Source organism: Malus sylvestris, chromosome 2 (assembly GCF_916048215.2).
Source record: "Malus sylvestris chromosome 2, drMalSylv7.2, whole genome shotgun sequence".
Classification (NCBI taxonomy): Eukaryota; Viridiplantae; Streptophyta; class Magnoliopsida; order Rosales; family Rosaceae; genus Malus; species Malus sylvestris.
In genome coordinates, this window is record NC_062261.1 from 8,192,539 (window position 1) to 8,219,616 (window position 27,078).

General features: G+C 38.0%; 2 protein-coding genes and 1 pseudogene across 2 annotated transcripts; all 3 read left to right on the forward strand.

Annotated features, from left to right (window-relative positions):
* Window positions 1-1,939: 1,939 nt before the first annotated feature.
* Window positions 1,940-7,297, forward strand: LOC126608989 (disease resistance protein RPV1-like). The gene is made up of 8 exons (XM_050277011.1): window positions 1,940-2,253; window positions 2,394-2,767; window positions 4,110-4,158; window positions 4,669-4,683; window positions 4,805-4,946; window positions 5,591-5,631; window positions 5,799-6,749; window positions 6,868-7,297. The coding sequence occupies exons 1-8, from the start codon at window positions 2,140-2,142 to the stop codon at window positions 7,150-7,152; spliced, it is 1,971 nt and encodes a 656-aa protein (XP_050132968.1). The 5' UTR covers window positions 1,940-2,139; the 3' UTR covers window positions 7,153-7,297.
* A 13,056-nt stretch (window positions 7,298-20,353) lies between these two features.
* LOC126608848 (monosaccharide-sensing protein 2-like) lies at window positions 20,354-23,746 on the forward strand. The gene is made up of 2 exons (XM_050276862.1): window positions 20,354-20,847; window positions 22,452-23,746. Exon 2 carries the CDS (start codon window positions 22,530-22,532, stop codon window positions 23,268-23,270), a length of 741 nt encoding a protein of 246 aa, XP_050132819.1. The 5' UTR covers window positions 20,354-20,847; window positions 22,452-22,529; the 3' UTR covers window positions 23,271-23,746.
* A 446-nt stretch (window positions 23,747-24,192) lies between these two features.
* Window positions 24,193-25,563, forward strand: LOC126608956 (uncharacterized; annotated as a pseudogene).
* The last annotated feature ends 1,515 nt before the right edge of the window (window positions 25,564-27,078 follow it).

Here is a 27,078-nt window from a genome sequence, read left to right on the forward strand (position 1 = left end):
ACACATATATGTACAAGGGTGGACTAACTTGTTATTAAGAGTCGAACAATGATCTAATAAAGTCCACTCATTTGAAGTATGATATCACATATTCTAGTATCAAAGTTTCGCTCATGTTTAATGAATTCAAATTTATTCAACTTGTTTTATGATAAATATTGTAAGGGACACCCTTTTGTTGCACAAACATGTTTTAACATCACAACTACATGCAACATGCTAATTGTTTACATAACAAATCTCTTTTTCCTATTGCTATTAGGAAATGCTTATTAATATGTTAAATTGAAAATTGTACATTTTTTCTTAAAAACCAAACCGAAACCGTTTGAAACCGCACCGAATCGAACCAAACGGTTTGGTTTCATTTCGATTTTGGCTTCAAAACCGCACCGAACCAAACCGCAAAAAATTTCGGTTTTGGTTTCGGTTTCACTCAAAACCGCACCGAACCAAACCGTGCCCACCTCTAGTTTGAACTTTGTCGGTAACTAATCTAACAAATTAATCGTTTGACAAAAAAAATAAACTAAACTCTCTCTCTACTTCACCCTTTCCTCTTCCGTTTTCGTTTACTACAGTGCATATTTCTTTTTTGGGAGTTTTAACAAAAAGCTCGCAATACTGTTCATTTTAACGAAAAACCACATTTTTACACTAAAAAGTTAAACCTGGTACTATTCATTTTACCATTTATTTTGTCCTTATAGTTAAAACTCAAAGTTTTCAAACTCTTTTCATTAATTTTGTATTCTTTTTTCTGTTGGTTTTCCTCCTCCACCCCCACCAAATCCACCATGAATAACTTCAATAATCTACATGAAGATGTGCGTGAATAATTAAATATTGAACTTTGAGTGTGTGGATTAATCTGTTCACATTTGTGCAATATAATTTGGCCGATGATAACAAATCCACCAAGTGTTCCAAGAAATGCCGTAGTGAATAAACTAAATTTTCTTTTTAAGTGGCTCCCGCTCTATTTCTATATAGGAAACTTGGACCTTCAACGTTAGGACCTCCAATTTTTATTCTACAAAGTATTGCTTGTGAGTGCTCTGGATTGCAAATTATGATTCCAGGCATTGAAGTTTCAAGACGGGTCGGCTGTACCCGGAAAGATCGAACGACATTTGAACTTCCTCTAGATAACGAAGGATGAGAGAGGTAAATCATGTGTTGCTCATTTATTCAACTTAGCTGGCAATTAATTAATTAAATCCATCGAAAAAAATACAAAACAAAGATGTGGCCTTCGAAAGCGGGCAAATGGGTCAGAATAATTATTTCATTCGTGGTGAAGAAAGGATTTGGATCCTCTGAGCAGGAGATCAGGATCGTCGTGATCAAATAACATGGATCGTTGGATTTTGATCCAACGGTTACAAACAGGAAATCCATATAAAAGTTATAATAATTGTAGCCGTTGGATTAAAATCCAACGGTCCATATTATTTGATCCCGAGAATCCTGATCTCCTGCTCAGAAGAGGATCCAAATCCGTGAAGAAAGGCCACAGGTGATTACAATATCAACAAATAATTGAATACAGACAAACTATATTTATCAATCGATAAAAGGAAAAAGAAACTCCATAATTGTAAAAGACACATTCTTCCTTAAATTAAAGACCCCCCACTAGTTAGCGGTGAGAAATTTACCTACATCATCGGAGATAATTTCCTTGGTATGGCCACTTTATTAGTAATATTTTTATATTTTTCAGCTGTCTGTGATTATTTTAAAATATTATAATGGTGGATTGTTACATCAAAGGTAGTTGGTAGTAGTATGCAACAAAACTTCCTCTCCTTTAAAATAAAGACTGCCAAGTAACAATTTTATATTTTTCGTCAATGAATTGCCACGAAAGTTCATCTCTTTCAACTTATCCACATTCACATTGAAAGGTAGTAGGTAGGAAGGTAAAACGAAAAGCATGAGGACTAATATAACGAGAGAGTCCACATTCACATTGAAGGTGGTAGGAAACTGCTGCTTCCTTCACAGGAAGAAAAGCATGCATAAGGCCTGATATATATAACAAGAGAGAGTCCATTGTCCACACTCCATACCATACTGCATATTCCAATTCTTTGAGAGGCTCTTTTCTTTAGTTTACTTGTCTTTAATTCTCTTATGGCCATTCAACTTGCCTCTTCTTCTGCCTTGCCTCCTTCATGGACATATGATGTATTTTTGAGTTTTAGAGGTGAGGATACACGCTTTACTTTTACAGATCATTTATACGAGGCCTTGAACCGTAATGGAATCGACACCTTCATTGATCGCCATCTTAAAAGAGGAGAAGAAATATCACCGGCTTTTCTAAAAGCAATTGAAGAGTCGAGAATTTCAATCAATGTAATTTCTAAAAACTATGCATCGTCAAGGCCTTGAACCGTAATGGAATCGACACCTTCATTGATCGCCATCTTAAAAGAGGAGAAGAAATATCACCGGCTTTTCTAAAAGCAATTGAAGAGTCAAGAATTTCAATCAATGTAATCTCTAAAAACTATGCATCGTCAAGATGGTGCTTGGATGAGCTCGTACATATACTTGAATGTAGAAGGTCAAGGCAGCAAATAGTTTGGCCAGTTTTCTACAAGGTGGATCCGTCCCATGTAAGAAATCAAACGAGCAGTTTCGGAGACGCATTTACAGGACTTGAGTGCAAATACAAGGACGAGGAGAAGATCCTCTTATGGAGGAGAGCTCTTAGAGAAGCAGCAAATTTATCAGGTTATACTGTCAAAGAGGAAGAGTACGTACATTTCTTCTCTTTTAATTATATGATTCTGTATTTTAGGTTTCACTTTCTACTACAATAATACCTAATATTGGGAGCGAGTTCGGTTTCAATCGGTTCTCTTTTTGCCAAAACTGGAAATCAAACCGAAATTACTGTTCAGCTGGGTTAGGTTTCTCTCGATTCGAATTGAATTCGGATCGGATTTTTCCGGTTCGATTTGGGTTCGATTTTTATTTTAATTTATAAAATCTGAAAATTGAAGGAAAAACACAAACCAAATCCTGAAAATTGAAGGAAAAACACAAATCCAAATACCCACACATACATATTCGCCAAACCCAATTCACTGTAAAACACAAACCAAATTGGAAGGATTTGATGGTCCAAAGCAAAAACCTTTGTGGAAGAGCCAATCGGTGAGGGTCTCGTACATCTGGTGGATCTCGTAGACATTCTTCTCGCGGATGTGGCGGTAGAGGTGGACGAAGTTGGGGTCGCATCCGAGGTCTGAAGATGGTGGGGCTCCGGACGACTATTGTCGCTGCCTCGCCGATGTCTGATGGCTGCGGTTGGCGGCGAGGAAAGGAAGATGCACCCTAAACCGTCGATGTTTGGAGGCAATTTGTTCGTTTGCGTATTAGTTCAATCCATAGGCTTTGTGGGCACTTTTATTGAATTACATTAATTCAACCTTTAGGAAAAGCCATGAAGATGTATCTACACATGTGAACAAACACAAATTACAAATTAGGAGTGAAAAAAGATATAATTGATGACTAACATACTACCGATTCTTACCCTTGAATTAATCACTAAAATATGAGAGTTTCCCTAACAGTAAATGAATAACAAATAATTAAAATAAAAACGTCATAAAATAACAAATTGCAATATAAATTATTCTATAAACAGAGAAAGAGTGAAGTTTTGGGTTGAGGGTTTAGGTTGAGGGTTGCGGTTGAGGGGGAAGTGTGGAAGTTACCGTGAAGAGAAGAATTGCTTTGGAGGTGGAACTAGGGAAGTTATCATTAGTTCTGGACTTTTACTTCTTTTTTTTTAATTGTTTAATGATTATCCACAATTATTATTTTGATTGTTTGACATAAATATCACAATTCCTAAACCTTGTTTATAAACTCAAATTATGAAAGTACGGGTAAAGTTGTATGTTCCTGCGTTTTTGGTTGACAAAGACTTCTCTTAATAATAGTATAGATTATAGGCTTTGTTGCTAGCACTTCTCTTTTGTGTAATCCTCTCTTCTTCTTTTTTTATACATATTTTTCCTTTTCAAAGATAAATAGCAAAAAAGTTGATTGACTAAATGTGTCAAAATTTTCAATTAAACTGGTAGGTATGAAGCTACATTTATCGATAAGATTGTTACGGAGATCTTAGTCAAAGTACTACAACGCACATATTTGAATGTGGCCAAATACCCAATTGGAATACAATCTTGCGTTCAAGAGGTGAAAGAGCTTTTAGGTGTCGGAGGAAATGATCCTTGTGTGGTTGGGATTTGGGGGACATCTGGAATAGGCAAGACAGCAATTGCAAAAGCTGTTTATAATGCAATTGCTCATAAGTTTAAAGGCAGTTGTTTCCTGGCAAATGTTAGCGAAATATCGACATCATGTGAAGGTGTAATCAAACTACAAAAGACACTTCTTTCTAAAGTTCTATGTGGTACAGAGTTGAAAATTGACGATGCTCATCAAGGAATCAGTCTTATAAAGAAACTGTTGAGGCGAAAGAAGATTCTCTTAATTCTTGATGATGTGGATGAACTGGAGCAGTTAAACAACTTGGTTGAAGTCGATTGGTTCGACGAGGGTAGTCGAGTGATCATAACCACAAAAGATAGAGGTTTGCTGGAATCTTATGATGTTGGGTTGATATACAAGGTCCAAAAGTTAAAGGACGGAAAAGCCCTTGAGCTTTTTAGTTTGAATGCCTTCGGAAGAAATGAACCTCCGGACAGTTATTTGGAACTCGCACAACGTGCAATAGCGTATGCTAAAGGTCTTCCGTTAGCTCTTAATCTTATAGGTTCGTAATAAAAGTATAGATCGTTGGCAAGCTATATTAAATAGTTACGATTCTTATGATGGAGAACCTTATAGAGGTATTCAAAAAATACTTCGAAAAAGTTATGATACCTCGGATTATGCCCTGCAACAAGTTTTTCTAGACATTGCATGCTTCTTCAAGGGTGACGATAAAAATTATGTGCTACAAATATTAAGAAGTTCAAAGCTCCATGTGCCTTCGTATTGTATTGAAGTACTTGTTGAGAAAGCCATCATAACTGTTGAATATAATAGAATTTTGATGCATGACTTACTAGAAAAAATGGGTAAGCGTATAATTAGCGAAGAATCGCCTATTGAACCAGGCAAGCGGAGCAGATTGTGGCATCATGAGATGTGTACCATGTTCTAACGGAAAATATAGTAAGTAGAATATATGTTCTTGCCTTTGGTTTAATTGGCATGATTTTGAAAAGAAAAAAAAAAGATTTTAAATATACGACTTGTTTGTTAACATTATTTCTTTTTACATCGTAGGGAACAAAGAAAATTAAAGGCATTGTGGTAAAGTGGCCCAAACCTGATGTGATACCTTTGAATTCCAAAAGCTTCTTTGAGATGGTAAATCTTGAAATTTTTATAAGCCGTAATGCAAGTTTTTCTGGATGCGTTGATTATCTACCCGACGATTTGAGGTGGATTGATTTGGGTGGAGATAAGTTTCAAATTTGGGAAACCAATATTCTTCAAAAGCAAACGGTTATGTTCAATTTGCAATATCTTCCAACGCATCTTGTCACATTTAATATGTCATACAGTGACATCAGACAATTGAAGGGACTTAAGGTATGTATATATTTTTAAATTAATTTGGATGATTCCTAATTTAAATGTACATTTTATTTTTGGAAAAAGAAAATTTTCCAAGTTTTTCATCATTAATTATTCTATTTAAAGTCTGTGACTTTTTGTTTTGTTTTATTATTATTATTTTTTAAATTTTGGTTTCACAGAATTTGGCAAATCTTACATATATGAATTTACGCGGGTGCAAATTTCTGGAAAAAATTCCCGACTTATCCGGAAGTCCAAACATGGAGTATTTGGATCTTCATGGCTGCACAAATTTGGTTGAGGTTCATGCTTCTATTGGATTCCTTGATAAACTTGTTACATTAAATCTTATGGGATGCTCAAGGCTTACGATGTTTGCACCAAGACTTAGATTGAGATCCCTTAAAAGGCTTTATCTTCATGGTTGCACAAGGTTCGAGAGTTTTCCAGAAATAGAGGATGAGATGGAATCTCTAATTCATTTGGATATACAAAAAAGTGGCATAAGAGAATTGCCTTCATCAATTGCATATCTTACTGGGCTTGCCCAATTGTTAGCAATGGAATGTGAGAACCTTATAGGTATATCATTACATCATCTTTATGGGTTGCAACATCTCTTTGGGGTTTATTTCAATGAATGCCCAAAACTGGTGACATTTGGGAAGAAGAAGACGAAGTTTGTTGAAGTTTCATCCAGCAGTACCGAATCTCAACTGCTTTCAAATGACTTAGAGACTTCACATGACAACTGTAGCACATTTGCTCTTCCCAACCTATGTTATCTTTATCTTGAAGGATGCAATTTATCAGAAAGTGATTTCCTTGTGCCTCTTGATTGCTGGTCCACATTAACATGGCTTGATCTGTCGAGAAATAATTTTGTTAGTCTTCCGGATTGCATTAACAAATTTGTCAACTTGGAAAGACTTAATTTGAGTGGTTGCAAGAGGCTTCGGGAAACTCCACAAGCCCTTCCACCAAAACTATTCGAGTTATATCTGGATGATTGCACATCATTGGAGAAAATTTCAAAACTGCCCCCGGAGCTTCATGTTCTGCACCTAATAAATTGCTTTAGACTATGTGGCCATGGGGTGTCAAAGTTGGAAAATAGTTTGTTGAATGAGGTTTGTCTCTCTTCTTAATTACTCTTGGAATTAAAATATATAATTTGTTATAACTTGGGAGAGAGATCAGATCACAACTGTTTGTAATTAGTTATCTACATATTATTCACTATTGCAGGGATCTCTTCGGCGATCTAAATTGGAAGTTATTTATCCAGGCAATGAAGTTCCAAAGTGGTTCAACTATAACTCTAACCATCCCACAACCATTCAACGTATACCGGCTGAATATGACTGGAGGAGAAAAGACTTTATTGGAGGCATTAGTTTTCCAGCTCCTTTAAAATATGAAGGGAGGGGAGAAAACTTTGTTGGAACTAGTAGTTTTAAAATTCCTCTAAATTTACAAGTGGGGGATACATTATTAGGATTGGTTCTATCTACTGTTTTTGTGTTAGTGTAACTTGATTCCACTGGGTTTATTTTCAGAATGCTGAACATAAGCAAAAGCAAAGATAGAAGTTGAACCGAAAAGTTTTTCTTTCTTGTTCTCTCTGCTGCAAAAGTATTGCAGAGGAATATTTGTACTGCACAGAAAAATGCGCACTAACACTGCTTTACATTTAACTTATGGCCTTAGCTTTAGGACCACACAAAACACTACTTTTAATCTTAGTCACTCATCAACCTAATTACATGGATCAAACATCACATGGCACTCATGGCCTTACATCATTTAACCTTACACTATGCAGATATGCTCAAGCGAATACACACATTAAAACTCATCTTATTTATAATACTCAATCAGCTAGAGACTTATAATTCAACACTCCCTTTTAAGTCTTGAGCTGATTTCACTCCTAGTATGCTCCTGAGATAATTAAACCGATCTTTAAGCAGAGGTTTTGTGAAGATATCAGCAAGTTGCTCATTAGTTGGACAGTACACCAGATCAATGATGCCATCCTTTAGTGCATCCTTGATGAAATGGTATCTTCTGTTAATGTGTTTGGTCTTTTGATGAAACATAGAGTTCTTGGTGATTGCAATTGCTGAGGTGTTGTCACAGTGCACTGGAGTGGCTTCGGTTTGAAATTCACCAAAGTCTTCAAGAACAAATCTCAACCAAATGGCTTGAGTAGTTGCTTCTGAAGCACTGATGTACTCTGCTTCTGCATTGGAAAGAGCAACGCAATTTTGCTTCACAGATGCCCAAGAGAATACTCCACTGCCAATGGAGAAAGCATAACCAGAAGTACTTTTACTGTCCTCAATTGATCCACTCCAGTCACTGTCACAGAACCCAATTAACATTGAGTTCTTACCCTTCACATATTCCAGACCATAATCAAGTGTACCCTTAATGTATCTTAGCACTTTTTTAGCAGTTCCAACATGCTTACTGGTAGGGCAGTGCATAAATCTGGCTAACAGACTGGATGCATACATAATATCAGGCCTGGTTGCAGTGAGATATAAGAGACTTCCCACCAAACTTCTGTATAATTCTTCACTTGCAGCACCACTTCCATCATCCGTGGTTAACTTCTCAGTTGCAACCAATGGAGTAAGCACAGGTTTGCACTCTTTTAGACCAAATTTGTCTAACAAAGAGCTTGCATATTTCTTTTGGTGGATGAAAATGCTTGAAGTGGTTTGAATTATTCCCATTCCCAGAAAATGATGGAGAAGGCCCAAATCAGTCATCTCATACTTTCGTTTCATGTCTTCTTTGAATTCTTCAAGCATTTGTTTGTTGCTCCCAGTATAGATTATGTCATCCACATAGATCGACACAATCAAAATGCCTTCCTCTTCTGTCTTGATGTACAGTGTTGGTTCACTTAAACTTCTTGTGAAACCACATTGTGAGAAATATGTATCTATCTCTCCATACCAGGCCCGTGGTGCCTGTTTTAGACCATACAAGGCTTTGTGAAGTTTATATACCCTATCTTCCTCCCCTTTAGCTACAAAACCATCAGGTTGCTCCACATAAACCTCATCCTCTAGAACACCATTTAAGAAGGCCGATTTGACATCAAGTTGATAGAGTTTCCAACTCTTTTGTGCAGCCAATGCTATAAGGGTTCTGATTGTATCTAATCGAGCAACAGGAGCAAAGGTCTCATTGTAGTCTATTCCTGGTTTCTGTGCATATCCCTTTGCAACAAGCCTTGCCTTGTTCTTTTGCACAGTTCCATCCAGGTTGAGTTTGGTTTTAAACACCCATTTTACTCCAATTATAGGCTTGTTACTTGGCCTGTCCACTGATCGGATCATATTTATATATATTTTTACTTCAAATTCACTCGTCTTTTCTTAGTTAGTTCCTTATATTTTTGAGCTATTTACGTTATTTTTTTGTTTATAGGATTTGTTATGCAAAGAAAATAAAAATGGCACAAGTGAAATTTTATGTAATAAATTCGTCAAAACTAACATCTCATTCATCCTTTCGACTAAGCAAATAAAAAATAATAATAATAAATATATAAGCAGCATGATGTGGCAAGGCCACAAATCAAATGAACCGGATATTTAATATGGAAAAGGGTTAGTGAAATGGGATTAGTAGTGGAATGGTGGGAACTTGCTTTTTGTTAAAAGCAACGGACAAGAGTTGTTGTGGGGGTTGAAAGGAGAAAAGAAAGCAGCATTTTTTTTTTTTTTTGTCAAAGGATAGAATAAATTAGAGACGAATCAAAAGGTTTACATCCTTAGCAAGGGCATTAAACAAAAACTCTGGGCCAATACAATCCCAGATAATGTCACGACCTTCCTTGAACACGTGCTTAGCCACCAAGTGAGCAGCATGATTGCTCTCCCTAGGCACAAACGCGAACGTCACTGACGTCAACATTTGCGCTAGGATCTCAATATCGCCAAGAACACAATCCAAATTACAGTCGACCGTCACTTCCTTTCTGATCATTTGAATAATCAGCTTAGCATCAGATTCAATAACAACATGATTGAATCTATGGGTAATACAAGCCTTCAACGCATTACGGATCGCGATTGCTTCGGCTGCCGCTGCGCTAAGGCAACGCACAGTACCCATTCCACCCGCAGCTTGGAGCACCCCAGCAAAATCACGCCCCACCCAACCCACACCAGCACGGAGGGATACCTTGCACCAGGCCGCGTCCGTGTTGATCTTGATGGTCCCGTACCTAGGTCTCTGCCAGTGAAGGCTAGGACGGGCAGTAGCAGAGAGGGGGGTGACATCCATGTTCCACGCATCATCTCCCAAACTGGTTGAAGCCTCCCTAAATTCAAAAATGTTCTTCCACCATAAATCCATAACATCAAGGGGCTGTCGATACAGCCCTTTAAAGACAGCATCATTCCTGTTTTTCCATAGTCTCCATAATCCAAAAGCAAATTCTTGACATATCTCCTCTGCATTTTCCTTACCTTTCATGCCCTCATGGAACTTTCTCCAACTATCAAGAAAGTCAAAGCCTTCCAGTTCGTGGGAATTCAGGTGAAGAGGAGAGCAGAACCAGAAAATATGACTGAACCTGCATCGGAAAAATATGTGATTCTCAGTTTCGTCCACCGCATTACACACTCCGCAGACATTATCAACCCTCATGTGACGTCTCTGGATATTTCTCCGCACAGCCAAAGCATTGTTGCAACAACGCCAAATAAAGAGCTTGATTTTATTAGGGACCTGCAGGCGCCAAATCCTGGACCAAATCTTGTTTAGCTGCATTGGCTCACTAGGGGCACCTAGCCCCTTCTTTCCCAAAGCTCCATTTTCCATCAATTCCATAGCGATCCCATATCCGGATTTCACGGAATAAACCCCATTCACAGAGTGGTGCCACATCAATCTGTCTTCACAGCCAAAATGACTTAGCGGAATGCTAAGAATAGTATCTGCATCCTCACGGTGAAAACCTGCCAAAATGCTGTTAGCCTTCCAAGAATTTGAAACCGGGTCGATTAGATCGCAAACCATAGTGGCATCCAGGTTTCCAGAAGGACAGACTCGGAAGGTAGAGGGTTTAGGGAACCAAGGGTCATCTCGGATGTTTATACATTTTCCATTCCCCACCCTCCATCTAATCCCCTTCAGCAGGACCTTCCGGGCCTCATAAATACCTTTCCATCCCCAGGAAGTGAGCTTCCCTCTCCCAGCTTCTTTAAAGGAACACCCAGGATGGTATTTGTCTTTCAGTACAGTAGCTAACAGGGACGTCGGATTGCAAGTCAATCTCCATCCAATTTTAGCTAGCATTGCCAAATTGAAGCACTGAATGTCCTTAAAACCCAGGCCTCCATACATCTTCCGTTTCGAAATCCTTTCCCAGGACACCCAATGAATACCATTGCGTTGTTCGTTACCTTTCCACCAATACTTCCGAATGGCTTTCTCAATGTCCCTGCAAACTCCAATAGGGAGCTTAAAACAACTCATGGCATAATTCGGTAATGCCATGGCCACACTTTTGATTAAAACTTCCTTACCAGCTTGGGATAAGTATTGTTCAGTCCATCCAGCCAACCGGGCTTCCACCTTATCACGAACCTCCGCAAAGACAGCTTTTTTTGAGTGACCAAAATCTGCCTGCAGCCCTAAATACTTCCCAAAACCCTGCTTACATTGGATCCCCAACGTTCCCTCAATTTCCCTCTTTGTGCGGTTAGGGGTTTTAGGGCTAAAGAACACCGAACTCTTGGTTAAGTTAACTTCTTGACCAGATCCGCAAGCATAAACCTTCAGAGCTTCAGCAACCGCACGCGCATCATCCACTGTGGCGTTGCCGAAAACAACCGAATCATCAGCAAAGAAAAGATGGGTAAGCGGGGTTCCCGTGGTCGTGAACTTGAAGCCGTGGAGAGCACCTAGTTCAAGCCCTTTCCTGAGAATCACCGAGAGGCCTTCAGTGCACAAGAGAAATAAAAAGGGGGAGAGGGGATCACCCTGTCTCAAACCTCGCTGCGGCACGATGAACCCGGTCGGGGTTCCATTAACCACAATGCTGAAAGATACAGTGGAGATACAAGCCTTAATCCACTTGCAAAATAGGGGCGCGAAACCCAACTTGGACATAATGGAGGTAAGGAAGTTCCACTCGACCCGATCATAGGCTTTAGCCATATCAAGTTTAATAGCCATACCAGCCTGGTCCTCCCTCTTTTGATGAAGCAGTGAGTGTAGGACTTCGTGAACCACAAGAATATTATCCTGAATTTGTTTACCAGCAATGAAGGCAGATTGATTATCCCCAATCACTTTAGACATCACCACTTTTAGCCTGTTGGTGAGAACCTTAGCAAGAATCTTATAAATTACATTACACAGGGCAATAGGCCTATATTGCGCCATGTTCTTTGGGCATCTGACTTTTGGGATGAGAACCAAATTAGTATGGTTTAGCTTTCGCAACAGGGTACCGGAATGCCAAAAGGCTTTAATGATCTTAACCACATCCTCTCCCACAGTATTCCAATGGTCTTGATAGAAGCAACCAGAGAACCCATCCGGTCCCGGTGCCCGAGAAGGAGGAATTTGAGAGACCGCCAATACGATTTCAGCGGTAGTCACCGGGCCAATCAGTGCATTGTTATCCTCCGGTGTGATCCTGGCTTCAACATTTCTCACAATATCGTCAATTTGATTCGGACTAGAAGATTGAAACAAGTCAGTAAAAAGAAGAAATCAAAGAGGCGCTCCTTAGAGAGGCGTCCTCTCGCAAATCGAAGAGTCGGGGCTCCTTTCTCAAAAGCCGGATTCTTTTCTCAAAAGAGGCGTTGCATTTCTCAAAAGCTGGGTTTGCTCAGAAACCACGAGCCGAACCCCGGATTTCGCAAGATCAATTTGTCCAGACGTGTTGTCACTCGTCACATGCAACTGGCAGCTTTGCGGAAATTACGGGCAACTTTGTCAGAAAGCGCGTAATTTGTACTATTCATCCATCAACCGGCTGCCGACAATGAGTGAGGGAATAGTTCCGGTTGTGCAGAAAAATCCTATAAGTCTCTACCTTCGCCTTCCACAGCAAAGGCACACCCTCTCAGCACTTCTTCATCTCCGAGAATGCATTCCCAAAGAATCCTCCTAAGTTACTCAGTGTTCCTCATTCCTTGGGATACTCCTGCGAACAACCCATTCAAAGCAAAAGTATTTCATATCATAAAGGTTAAAAGCAAGAGTATCTCATATCATGCTTTCTCCTTCCTTCTCCTTGTTCCTGATTGCTTACCAAGCCTTGCTCTCGAGTACTCATCTTCATCATTTGGTACTTCCTCTTCGTAAGTGAAAATGATACCTCGAAGCATGTGGAGACAACGTGCTGATTCATCCTCAGCTAGGGACAAGGAGAAAGAAAGCAAGAGGCAGGCACTTGGAAAGATTGAAGAAAGAAACAGACCAAAACCTCTACCTCATGCCTGCCCGCCGTGCAGAGGAAACAAGCAGAGAAGAATGCAGACTGCACAATCAAATAATCCCAGCAGAAGAAGTCTGAGATGAAACCAAGGCACGCTAATATTCCTCGCTCAGAATTCCAAATCAGTTCGAGATCAAAACTGTGGAAAGTCAACAAGCACGACCAATGATCACTTATTAGTTCTATTCATTGTCTTTTATCGTGATTTTCAATTTTTCGTTTGCAATTTTTTTATATTTTCTTGTGTTACTTAACTGAATTATTTCTTTTCTTTGCAGGAACTTTTGGTTATTTCCACCCTTGAAGTTGATTGCAGAATTTTAGCTTGGGGGTCATCGCTTGATTTTACTGCAAATTAGGGAAGTTTTCAGTCCAATTGTTTTATTTTGTTTCTTATTATTTATTTATTTTATTTGCATTATAGTGTTTTCTGACATTGGGGACAATGTCCAGTTTAAGTTTGGGGGTAAAGAGTATAAAAAATGACCAAATTAAAATTTTTTTTTTGTACCTTCGACTACGAACGGGTTTCATTTGTTTCCGTGTTGTTGCTTTTTGTTTTCTTAATTAGTTTTGTTTACCTTCAAAAAAACAAAAAAAAAAAAAAAAAAAAATTTAGAATATTTAAAAATCCAAAAATATTGTCTTGTTTCCCTTATTGTTTTGAATTAGATTTTTATTAGTTTCCCAACCCAATGATATAATTGGATCAAATTTGAACCATGATCATCAAGAACTTAGTTAACATGTGTTTTGTGAAATTCCTAATTCTTTTGTTAGTTTTGTACATGTTTGATCATTTTTGAAAAACCAAATGCACATAGCCTTGTTAATGTGAAACTAAAGTATGACTTAAAGCTTCATATGTGAATTTAGTGACCATATACATCCTATGTGAGTTTTTGAGCCGATTGAAAGTGTGTGCATTTTTCATACACTCCTATTCTTTCATGTGTGATGAACTTATGTGAGATACATCTCTAGAACTTGCGTAACGATCTTTCGAAATGTTTGTCATTGATTGCATGAACTTGGAAATGATAGAGGCATTAGGTTTACCACTATGGCCCAAATAACCATGTTTCCCAAATAAAAATAATATCATTAGATTGCCAATTTGAGCCGTGTATGTTGAGCCTTTTATTTCTTATCACCAGATATGTCTACCCTTATACCTGAAACATTTTTCCTTACCCTTTCCAAGCAAGCTAGTGAGCAATGTGAGAATGTCTTATGAGAAATGTTTGTGAAGTACTTTGAAGGTGTTTGGCAAAAGAATAAGGGTGAGGGTATTTCATGTTTGATATAAAAAAAATAAAATAAAAAAAAAAAAAAAAAGAGAAAAGAAAAAGAAAGATTGTATACAAAGAAAATAAAAAGTTTTTCAATTTTCAGTTAAGGGTGTGGTTGGAGGTGCTAGAAGAATCACTGAAAAGATTGAGTTCTTATAAATCTAAACAAAAGAATTGCTTGCAATGTAGCTTGGAACTTGTGTTTTCCTATTCTTTCGTTTCAATAACCCTATCCCTAAACCTCATTACATCCAATAAAAGTCATCTTGATTTAAGTTTTGCAATTATGATTGTGGAGATGAGATCTTTATGCAAGCTTATGGTAGAAATTTCACATTTGATTCTTTGAGCAAAACACATTAAAACTAAACACATGTGTGATTGAGTGCATATCCAGTGAGAAGGTCGCTAGTTTGCATATGATGATTTTAAAAATAAAAACTTGAAATTGCATTAGCATGGCTATCTCACACACTACACTTCAAGGATGATTCAAAGATTACTGCTAATATTTGAATAAGGAAGATGAACTTGGATTAGTTTGTTTGGTGCTAGCTATGGTTCTTGATGATTTGTTTTCTCGAATGAAATTCTATGAGGGTCACATAGGGAGAAACTAATGTTTTTCATGTTAGTACTTTTTCATGTTTTCTTTGTTTTGCTCGAGGACTAGCAAAAGCTAAGTATGGGGGTATTTGATCGGATCATATTTATATATATTTTTACTTCAAATTCACTCGTCTTTTCTTAGTTAGTTCCTTATATTTTTGAGCTATTTACGTTATTTTTTTGTTTATAGGATTTGTTATGCAAAGAAAATAAAAATGGCACAAGTGAAATTTTATGTAATAAATTCGTCAAAACTAACATCTCATTCATCCTTTCGACTAAGCAAATAAAAAATAATAATAATAAATATATAAGCAGCATGATGTGGCAAGGCCACAAATCAAATGAACCGGATATTTAATATGGAAAAGGGTTAGTGAAATGGGATTAGTAGTGGAATGGTGGGAACTTGCTTTTTGTTAAAAGCAACGGACAAGAGTTGTTGTGGGGGTTGAAAGGAGAAAAGAAAGCAGCATTTAAAGAGTATAAAAAATGATCATTCTGCATGTGCTTATTGGAGACTTCTGTTATTCTAACATATATTGAAATTTCTTGTAGGGTCAATAAAAAATAATTCAAATGTCTGGGACGTTTATGATACATGGCATTAAGGAAAGAGATATAGAAACGGGCAGACAAAAGGGAGTGGAAGGCAGGTGAGAAGGCTGGCAGCGGGAGGATAGAAATAAAATAAGAAGGGCTGCCTTTGGCAGCGAAAAAGAGAGGCAGACGGACAGCAGCTGGAAAAGAAGAATCTGCCCTTGGGCAGCGCACAAAATAAGAAGAAGTGAGGAGCTGCCTTTGCAGCTAGAAAAAGCCTCGGAGGAATAAAAGAAAGGGGATGCTGCTCGGGAGGAGAGGAAACCGAGAGATAGGGAAGAGAGCAGCACTTGCTGCTGTGCAGCGTGGAGGAAAAAGGGGACAGAAACTGCACCTTTGCAGCGCAGTTAGAAGAATAAAACAGAAACTGCACCTTTGCAGCCTTGGCAGCGTGACTGGCAGAACACGGAGAGAAGCTGCCTTTGGCAGCATGCAAGTTAGAAGGGAGAGCCAAGAGAGAGAGCAAGAAATAAAAGGAAGACAGACAGAAGCAGCAAGCACCCTCCTCTCTCGGTTAAATCCTTCTAACTTATGTTTTACTTTTGGTTTAATTTTGATAATAATGTGTAACTAAATTTATTTTGGCTAGAGGTTAATTCAAAGCCATGATTATATTTGTAATATGAATTGATTACATCCAGTTGTGATTCATAAGTTGTGAATTCAATTTATTTATCCGTTCGTATAAAAACTGATTTGTGTATGTTGGTTGAGAGTGCACGCTTAATTTTCATGCATGAATTTGACGCTAGAACATAAGGGAGTTTCACCTAATCGTTATGAACTTATATTCATAAGTAGTGAAGGTTGCTAGTCACAATCACGTTAAGTAAATTCTTGGCATAAGTTTCATGCAAATCATAGTAACGAGTGTCTCGTCAATGCTTATGTTTTTCATAGAACTTAATGATTCTTGCTTGTATCTCTATTATGCAACTCATGTAGGGAACTTGTAGGGAATGTTTTGGGTTGTCGTATGCAATCATCCAACCCAATAACTTGTGGAAAAACTGAGGGTTAATTAGTGCAATTCACGGTTAATTTGGGGCGTTGAGTATTCATAGCTTATCGAAAAGCAACTGGAAATCATTTTGTATGCAAGTATAACATGTGTGGAGAAGAACCCTCTAGCTAGTCCGTCACCTATCCTTTCACCTTAATTTCATGTTTTTGTCAATTCTATAATTTATTTAAGTTTAATTTACTTTTCATCAAAACCAAAACCCCCATTATTAAATTATATTATTTAGTTAGTTTTCATTGTTGTTAGTCTTTTAATTCAATTTCCGTCCATTTCAGTTCCTAATATCCAATTTGATTGTTTTCATTATTTTGAGTCATTCTAAGTGTGTTTCGAGTTATTAGAGTTTTTAGCCTAGTTTTGTGTCCTTGAGTCTTGTTTAAATTAATTTAGAATAGATTAGCAATCCCTCCTAATCCCCGGCCTAGAACGATACCCTACTTACATCTATACTACAATTGTCAAAAAGAGGGTTTAATTTGTGTGTCAAGTAATTCTCGCATCATCCACTAACTCCCAGGTTGCATTCTTTTCAATCATGGAGAGCTCATCCTTCATAGCATTCATCCAAGATTCATCCTTAGCTGCATCTTCATATTTCTTTGGTTCTATAATACAAAGATTACACTGAGCAAGAACATCATCCAGCTTTCTCCATTTTAATGGAGTATGATAAAAAAACTAAGTGTCATTCACACCTGCACTTGACTGAGAGTTGATCTGTGTATCATCAATACCACTTGCAGCTTCTTGCAATATTCCAGATGATAAATCACTTGAAACTTGAGGGTCATTTTCTGCATTTTCACTTCTTTGTGTATCAACAGAGTCAAACTCATAAGTAGGCAGTGACATATATCTTTCTGTGCTTCTTTCCCAATCTCAAGCTGAGTTTTCATCGAACACAACATCTCTTGACAGAATCAGTGTCTTAGAGATTGGATCAAATACTCTATAGCCTTTCTCACATTTTGCATATCCAACAAAGACTCCTTTTATACTCTTGGGTTCTAGCTTATGTCTTAGCTCGGATGGAGTATGGACATAACAAACTGAGCCAAAAACCTTCAAATGAGCAATACCTGGTTTCCTTTTGCTGTAAGCTTGGTGTTATACTATCCAGTGATTTGGTAGGGCATCTGTTTAACAAATAGACAGCAGTATGCACAGCTTCTGCCCACATATAGTAAGGCATTCCTTTGTCATGAAGCATAGACTTGGCCATTTCAATCACAGTTCTGTTTTTTCTTTCAACCACTCCATTTTGTTGTGGAGTGTAAGAGAGAGACAGTTGCCTTTGGATTCCCTCTGTGTCACAGTATTGCTTGAATTCATTTGATAAGAACTCCCCTCCTTTATCACTCCTTACACATTTTACCTTCATTCCATTTTGCAACTCAGTCATGGCCTTGAATTTCTGAAAACAAGTAAAAGCTTCAGATTTGAATCTAAGAAAATACACCCATATCATCTTGGTTGCATCATCTACAAGCAACATAAAGTACTTGTTTCCTCCAGTAGACTCGATTCTCATCGGTCCACACAGATCTACATGAACCAATTCAAGTGGAGCATCAGCTCTTTGTGCTTGACCACTAGGAAACCTTTCTCTGTGTTGCTTACCATATTGACAGCCTTCACACACTTTGTCATACTCATCTAGATATGGTAATCCATGTACCATGTCATTATCCTTCAATTTCTTAATTCCACCAAAGTGTAGGTGGCCTAATCTTATGTGCCAAGTTAGAGAACAATGAGCAAAACTGGTCTTCAACACAAGTTGTTTCTCAGGCCGTAGAGATAGAGGATAGCACCTGTTTTCTTTCATTTTTACACGGATAATTTGACATTTCAGAGAAGGACCATCAAAAACAGTACACATATGTCCACCAAACACAAGATAGTATCCGTGCTCATCCATTTGTCCTACACTCAATAGATTCTCCTTCAAACCAGGTAAGTACATGACTTCTCGAATGTATTTTCTTCCTCTGTTAGTCTCAATTTCCAGTGATCCCATTCCTGCCACATTAACTAACCCTCCTGTTGGCATTTGAACTTTCCCTGCAACATTTGTATTCACATCAACAAGAAGATCAACATTTCCTGTCATATGATTACTGCAGCCACTATCTATGTACCAATCTCCATTAACCTTAGTCTCAGCAACTGCACAGTTTGCATAAAATAAGTTTCCTGTCACTTCCATTTGACTTGCACAGTTTGCCTTTTGAACAACCTTTCCAACAGTACACTCTCTGGCCCAATGACCAAATCTATCACAGTTATGGCACTTGGATTTCCCCTTATATCTACATTCACCATAATGAAACTTTGAACACACCTTACATTGAGGTTTTACACTCTCTTGACCCATAATCTGTGAGGAAATACTATTCTGTGCAACATTTGTGTATGATTTTTGCTGAAACTTTGGTTTTGAATCCCATTTCTTACCCCTTTGATTCCAATTTTTCTGTGGTTTAAAAGTATTAGACTGAGCATAACTTCGATTCTGCCCTTTTGAACTAACAGTAAGAGAAGAAAATGCTCTCTCAGTTGCATCAGAGGAATGCAAATCAAACATCTGCTCTTGACTCTTCAATATAGCTAGTACCTCTTGCAGTTCAACAGATTCTAAACATTTGGTGTTTTCTATCACTAAGCATATAGGATCATATATCTTAGTGAGACTGATTAACACCTTCTGAACTAATCTCTCATTTGACAGAGTTTCACCAAACGTCTTCATTTGATTAATCAGATCATTTAAATGAGTAAGATACCCAGTCAAAGATTCATCATCACGCATTCTAGTGTATTCAAATTCTCGTTTAAGATTCTGGAGTTTCACAGATCTTACCTGATCCCCACCGTGATATTCGCCATATAACAGATCCCATGCCATTTTTGATGAGTCTGCATTTGCGATTCGAGGGAAAATCTGATCAGAGACTGCGTTTTGAATGATTCCAAGTGCTTTTGCATCTTTCATGAAGGTTGCAACCATTTTCTCATCATCGTCAGCATCAACATCTGTATCTTCATCAGTCTTAGCTTTCTTCTTCTTCGAATCAGAAACCGAAATCCCTTTTTCCACCAGATTCCACAGTCCATATGACTTGAAAATGGTAACCATTTTGATTCTCCAGAACTCGTAGTTCTCACCGGAGAAGATCGGGGTCCTCACTTCAGCACTCCCAAATCCAGCCATCGTGAGCTTGTGTGAATCCAGAAACACGTGGTTCTTAGCTCACAAACAAACTCCGGCAAACTTCACCGAGTCCAGAAACGGTGATGTTTGAGCTCACAGAAACACGCCCAGATCTAATCGAAACCTGGCTCTGAGGCTATGTTAGTGTAACTTGATTCCACTGGGTTTATTTTCAGAATGCTGAACATAAGCAAAAGCAAAGATAGAAGTTGAACCGAAAAGTTTTTCTTTCTTGTTCTCTCTGCTGCAAAAGTATTGCAGAGGAATATTTGTACTGCACAGAAAAATGCGCACTAACACTGCTTTACATTTAACTGATGGCCTTAGCTTTAGGACCACACAAAACACTACTTTTAATCTTAGTCACTCATCAACCTAATTACATGGATCAAACACCACATGGCACTCACTCATGGCCTTACATCATTTAACCTTACACTTGGCAGATATGCTCAAGTGAATACACACATTAAAACTCATCTTATTTCTAATACTCAATCAGCTAGAGACTTATAATTCAACATTTTGAACCATCGAATTTTAATTATTATGTTATCATCAACGGAACAGAAGGCTCTAGACTATGTACTTACAGGAGACACTATGTATGGCCTTGTACGAACTTGGAGGCAGCTCATGTGGAGCTCAAGTTAGTGGATTTAGAAAAGAAGCAGGGAGGTATTTGTAATGTTGAATTTGTTTTCCGCAAGGGCGCACGCATTAAAAGTTGCGGGGTGCACCCACTATTGCGCAAAGAAGACGAATGGCTTCCCTTGTCTTTGGGACCAACAAGTAGTCCTGGGAAGAGGCCTTGTCCACTTGGATCCTCAGATACCGTCCACGAGGAATATGATCGGCAACGACAATGGCTTTCCTTATCTTCGAACCCGGCGGATGATCATCCGAAACGCAGGTAGATTGATCTTAATGTTCCTTTTGATATTGAGGAGGAACAAGAGCAACCATCCACTTCAGATGATTCACAATTTTTTCTTCATTAGGAGTTTGGGTACGTATATTTCAGTTTTAGTATAACTAAATAATTTTTTTTATTTTTTTGTATTGTAAATTTGTGACACCTTTTTAGATTAATATAATAAAATTAATTAATTTAAATTAAATACATAAAAAAAAATTGGATAAATTACATTTTACCTTCTCAACTTTGGGTTGCATAACAATCTCATATATCATCTTTTAAATATTGCTATATTATACATCAATTCATAAATTCGTTGCAATATCATACATCCGTCAACATTTTTGTTAATTTTTATGTTAAATACTGATGTGGCAAACACAGGTCCGCTCCCTTACCTAACTAGGTTATAAAATTAATTTAATATTGACAATTAAAGAATTTTTAGTTCTAAGTTAAATTAAAATTAACAAATAAATTGATGGATATTTTAACGAGGTTTAAGATTTCAACAAATTTGTAAGTTTACTTAAGACATTGCAATGTTTAAAAGATAAGGTATAACTTTGTTATAAGACTCAAAGTTAAGGTGGTAACATGTAATTTACCCAAGAATTTAAACAGTTTTCAATCTACAGAAACAAAGATTTCATATCTGTAGGTAGCTACTGGCTAATTATTAGAAAAACAGAAACCACATTTGTATCCTAAAGTACATTTGACTGTGAGTAGAAACTATATTTGTATCCTAAAGTACAAATGTAGAAAACATGGCCATAATTTCACAGGTCTCTGTCCCTATATATTTATTCCTTGCAGATTCTGGGATGGAATTTGGGTCAAAATTGCAGCCTACTGTGTCTTGATACATTTTTGGTTTTGGATAAATACTCTGTTTCCTGCCTTTTGCCATTTATGGGTCCTTTATTTTCTCTGTTGCTGCTGGGACAGAGTCCATTAGATTTGCCCCTTTTTTTTCTTTGCTTCCACAAGCGGGTTGCAGGAGGCTAAAAAAGGGGCTTTGAAATTTATAGGGCCCGTTTATTCCATGCTATTGACATTTGGCTTCTATGATCCACAGGCAGTGGCGGATCCACAGTGGGGTCATTGGGGTCGCGCGACCCCTTGGAAGCAACCTTAGAGACCCCTTGGACTGGTGGTGCGACCCCATTCGCTGCACACCAACTGTTCGACGAAAGGTCGTCGGTCTGGGCAGGTTGGATGAAGAAGACGAAGGCGCTGTGGCGCCAGTTTGTTTTTAAAAAAAACCTGGGCAAAACGACGTCGTTTTGGCCTAGGAAATTTTTTTAAATGACCTGGCCAAAACGACGTCGTTTTGGGCCAGGTTTAAACAAAAAAAAAATGCCCAGCGTGTCCTGGGCAGGTCTGAACAAAAACAAAAATACCAAGCGTGTCCTTTCAGCCTTATTTTGCACAGAGCCTTATTTTTGTGCCTTTTCTAGTGAACCGAAAGGCTCTGCTTTTTATTTTATTTTTTCATTGTTCTTTGCAGATGTAGAGCTGGAATGTAGGATTTTGAACAAGGATTTTGGAGTAGCTAGTCGCGCTATCCTACCAAGACCCGATGAAATGACGATATGCATGCCGTTTCTGTTAAAAAAAATTTTCGCGCTGCGCGCGCTATCCTTAATGACCCCCCAAACATTATTTCCTGGATCCGCCACTGTCCACAGGTGAGTTGGCTTCGCTAGTTGAGGGTCTTCGCACAGGCTAGGAAACGTCATTGGAAGAGTTCATCATTAGTCCCCCCAATGTGCTTACTGAAAATCGGGGAAATCAAATACGGCTTATCATACATCGCCAAACCTGCAACTGGACAGAGTTTTATATCTCACCACAGGAGCGCGTTGAACCAAAGCATACCTCTCGTTGATCCTCTGGTCACTCTCTTTGGCAGTGTCCACGAGAAGATGTCCGAAAGAGGAAGCAAAGGCAGCATGCTTTATCCAAATCTTGGAAGCATTTTGAATGCAGGGGAGTATCATAATAAAAACGCACATTGGGACATAGAGAGCCAGACAGATGGTGAGGATCACGAATCTGAAGCATCCGGGGCTTATTGTGATGAAAGCTTGAGAAGTCCACTAATCTCGTGCCAAACAACAAGCATGGGAACGCCTAGGTCTGGCGGCAGTGCTTTAGGTGTGAGATGCAATACAATCTTGATGAAAGGAAATGTACAAGCTAGCGAGGCTATCAGTAGTAGTATGGACACTGGTGGAGGTTGGCAGCTGGCATATATATATTCTGACCGAGCAGGCGAAGACGGGAAGAAGGAAGGAGGAGTTCAAAGAGTGTATTTGCATCAGGATAGTGCACTTTGGTGTCAGCCTGCGTCGGTTGTTTCAATTTCTGGTGTAAGACAAGAAAGGAAGCTCATTCATGCTGGTCTGGTTAGTCAGCCTGATGTTTCAGAAACTTTCTTGTTTGTCAACCTTCTATGTTGTCGGGTGCATCGATTCTTGGATATTTGTTTACTTGAAGGTGCCTGAAACTAAGGGCATGCCTCTTGAAGTCATCTCTGAGTTCTTTGCGGCAGGTGTAAACCCAGCTGCTGCTGATGCATCTGCGGATTCCAATGAAAAGTGATTTGATTGTTTAGAGGGTTTGAAATTTGGTTTTATTTTAGACTGGGATTGTGAGGACAGGACTTGAGTTGGAGAAGTGCTTATGACTAGATTGCTTTTTTTGAAAGTGTATTTCTAATCATCACTGTCCCTCCCTTAATGCTGCACAAGTATATTTGATACCATGCTTCCTAATCATAGACTCATAAGGTAACATGTTTTGTTCTACTATTTGCACTTATAAATTTGAGAAATCCCTAAGCTAATCCCAAATACTGATTGAAGTTTAAAACAGTCTACTTAACCACCCTTGTAGTTCCAAATGATTTTTGTCAATGTATTTGGTGGCTACACTTATATTTTCCTATCTATTTAATTTTAAGCAGATATATATTGTTGCACACGCTCTTTCTTATTATTGTGATCATATACCAAATAACTCAATATAGATCACCAAAATTCTTACTGAAGTATGGTTTAATTTTTTGTTAGATATGAAACTGATCAAAATCAAATTGCACATGCGTGACATTTTATTTAAAAAATCTTGTGTCTAACATTAATTTGATTTACATACTGTCCTATAAGATCTTATTTAGTATATGACTCGCTAATTTTTTTTACAAAAGAGAAATTCACTAATTTTACAACGACCAATATATATGTATTTGAGTTTGAATTTTCATTCCCGTAATGTAGATTATTTTTTTAAGTTAAAAAAGAAACTGTTTTTAACTGCAGCCTAAGCCGAGCCCAGTTGCCGTGTAGCACTAGCAATAGGAAAGTCTGCTGAGAAAAGTCAGTCATCGTCTGCACTAATTTGAGTTAGAGGAATTAGGGTTTTAGATTTGCAAAGATCCAAACTTTATCATTCTCTCCGAAAGTAATCAGAGAAATGGAAAGTCAATCGAAGGACGGAGACTCGCTGGAGAAGCGGCCCGGCATCTTCTTCCTCGGCTCCCCCGGCGTCGGCAACCGCTCTCTCATTACGCGTAAGCTCTCTCTCCTTTGAACGATACTAAGCATGATCTGTTGACTTGGTGGATCACTGGGTTTGGATTTTGGCGATGCTTCTGATTCTTCATCGTCATCTCAGCCGGTAGTTAATGGGTTTGGATTTTAGGAATTTTGGGTACAAAGAATACAACTTTTAGGAATTTTGGGAACAAAGAATTCGTTTTGAATTCTTTTGAAATGTGAATTTTGATGATTTTTGTGTTAAAAAAAATAGGTGGAATATCCCTACAAAGTACTACACAGCTGACGTTTCGGTATGGATGGCTCATCTCTATGACGAATTTTCGATTGAGTCCCTCCCAATATTTGACCAGTTGGCTGCCTTGATTTTGGTTTTCGACACAACTGAGGTTTTCGACACAACTGAGGTTCCGGTCTCTTGCCACTCACTCTTTGTCACTTTGTTTACTTATTTAGCATGATTTTCGATGTGTCTTGTATCAATTTGCTCGCGTTATGCTGCAGTTGTCGTCTCTGTCTGCGCTTCAGAAATGGGTATCTGGAACTGATCTTCAAAAGTTCGATATACTAGTGTGCATAGGGAATAAGGTTGATCTTGTTCCGGGTCACCCGGTTCATACCGAATGTAGAAGACGACTGCAGAAGCTTGGAGACCCGTTTGCTGATGATGGTCCAGGGTTTACTGTGTATGGAATCACCGAGGCTGAAGGAAGCAGTTTATTGGGGGATGACGAGTCATCATAGGAGGCCAGAGACACATGTTTGGAATGGTGCACTGAGCATAACATTGAGTTCGTCGAAGCTTATGCTGATTTTACCAAATGTAAGGCAGCCCTTCTTTCTGACTCGTATTTTATGGCAAGTTTTATACGAAAGTGAAAGTTTGAAGCCGGATGAGATGTCAAGTTGTTACTAGGCAGCAGTTTAGGAGTGGTTAGGGGAATGTGGTTTAGCCAATTACATAAAAACGTGGTCGTCACAACTAAAAATTTCTTGGGAATGTGGGAGAATAATAGGGTTTGGCCAATTAGGCGTTTGACTGATATATGTACCAAGAGTGGCTTGAGCGGCGGATCAACTTAATCAATTGGCATAACCACATAAGCAGCACATAGGATAAACTCAATTGAACGAGTTGGTGCTCAGGCTCTTTTGTTCATGAAGAAATTTTTCATTATTGTGCCTGGAACAAAGGTGGGATACCACATGTTATTATATAAGTGGAGAGGAAAGTTTTATTTGTCAAGTTTTTTTTATTTTTTTTTAACACAAATATCTCACCACTTATTTAGTGACACGTGGTGTATCACCATGTGTTCTAGGTATACTGAAAAATCTCTCCACTCTATCTCTGTCACATCATAGTTTAACTTTAATTTTTATGCTAACATTACAAAACATTATTTTAAAAGTATGAAGTGACAAAGATTCTATGGAGACTAGGAATGTAAGTTGCTTTTTAAGATTTTTTATTTCACCAATGTGATATTTTGGTTAGGTAAGTAATCGAAAGTGAACGTTCTTAGTTATCTGAAAACATTTTTCTGATAGTTTTAGAAGCAGCCCAATTGACCGGTTCGATATTTAGGTTAGGAGGTAAATGATTATGTAAAAGCGTCATATTCAAAATCTAAAGCACTTATAAACTATCATGAAGTAAACGTTCTTGATAATCTAAAGCACTTACAAATTATTAAGAAAAGGATATTCTTAGTTGTCTGAAAACATTTTTTCTCAATAATTTTTAGATGCAATTTCGTAGTGTTCTTTGAAGGCACTCCAACTTGCAAAGAGTGCTCAACAAAGTTCAACAAAAGAAGAAACAAAATCAATTAAAAATCTCAACTCACAAGTGAGAGCAATGGTTATGCTTCAAGGTCCAACCATCTGACCTATTTAAGTTAGGCTTCAATTTTATTTCATTTCCCACTCCAAAATTTCCAAGCATCTATACGGCAATACCCCATTGACCCTTCGCCCGCTTTATGCAATCTAGAAAAATCATTTACGAACGAGAAATTCTAAAGGAATTCTTTCAAAACGGAACTCTTCATGAACTCTCCGTCATAAAAAAGAATTCAATTTTTTTGTCTCCTTCACATGTAAGAATTCAATTTATACCTAGCTGATGTACATCATTGGATAAAATTCCAAAACTACGAGTGCTTTGGATTCTGAACCTGACTAATTACTGTAGACTAGGTGGTGATGAGATGGCAAAGTTGGAAATAACTCGTTGAATAAGGTTCATCTCTTCTTCTTAATTTCTGATGAAATGAAAATTAATTTTGTTGATAACTGTAAGTATTGAACTATATATATATATATATATATATATATATATATATATATATATATATATATATATATACACATTACTGCAAGAACTTCTTCTGCGTTCTGAATTGAAAATTGTTCTTCCAAAGCAATGAAATTCCGAAGTGGTTCTAATATACCTCCTAACATCCAACAACGTTTTAGCTAATTCCCATCCGAGGCAAGTGTGAAGGGATGCGATACGGAATTGGGACCCTGACATAGACTGATAATTGTAACCTGGGGAATTGGGACAATCTCCAATCCTTGATGTGACGACCCGTCCCTAATTTTCTTATGTAATTTCTCCCCGAGTATGTGTATTGACGATTATGCCTTATTGGCAAGTGACGTGGACTTATTCTTATTGCTTTCCATTTTATTTCTCGCTATCGTATTTAAATTGTACACACTAGTACGGGTATGCGTAAAATTTTAA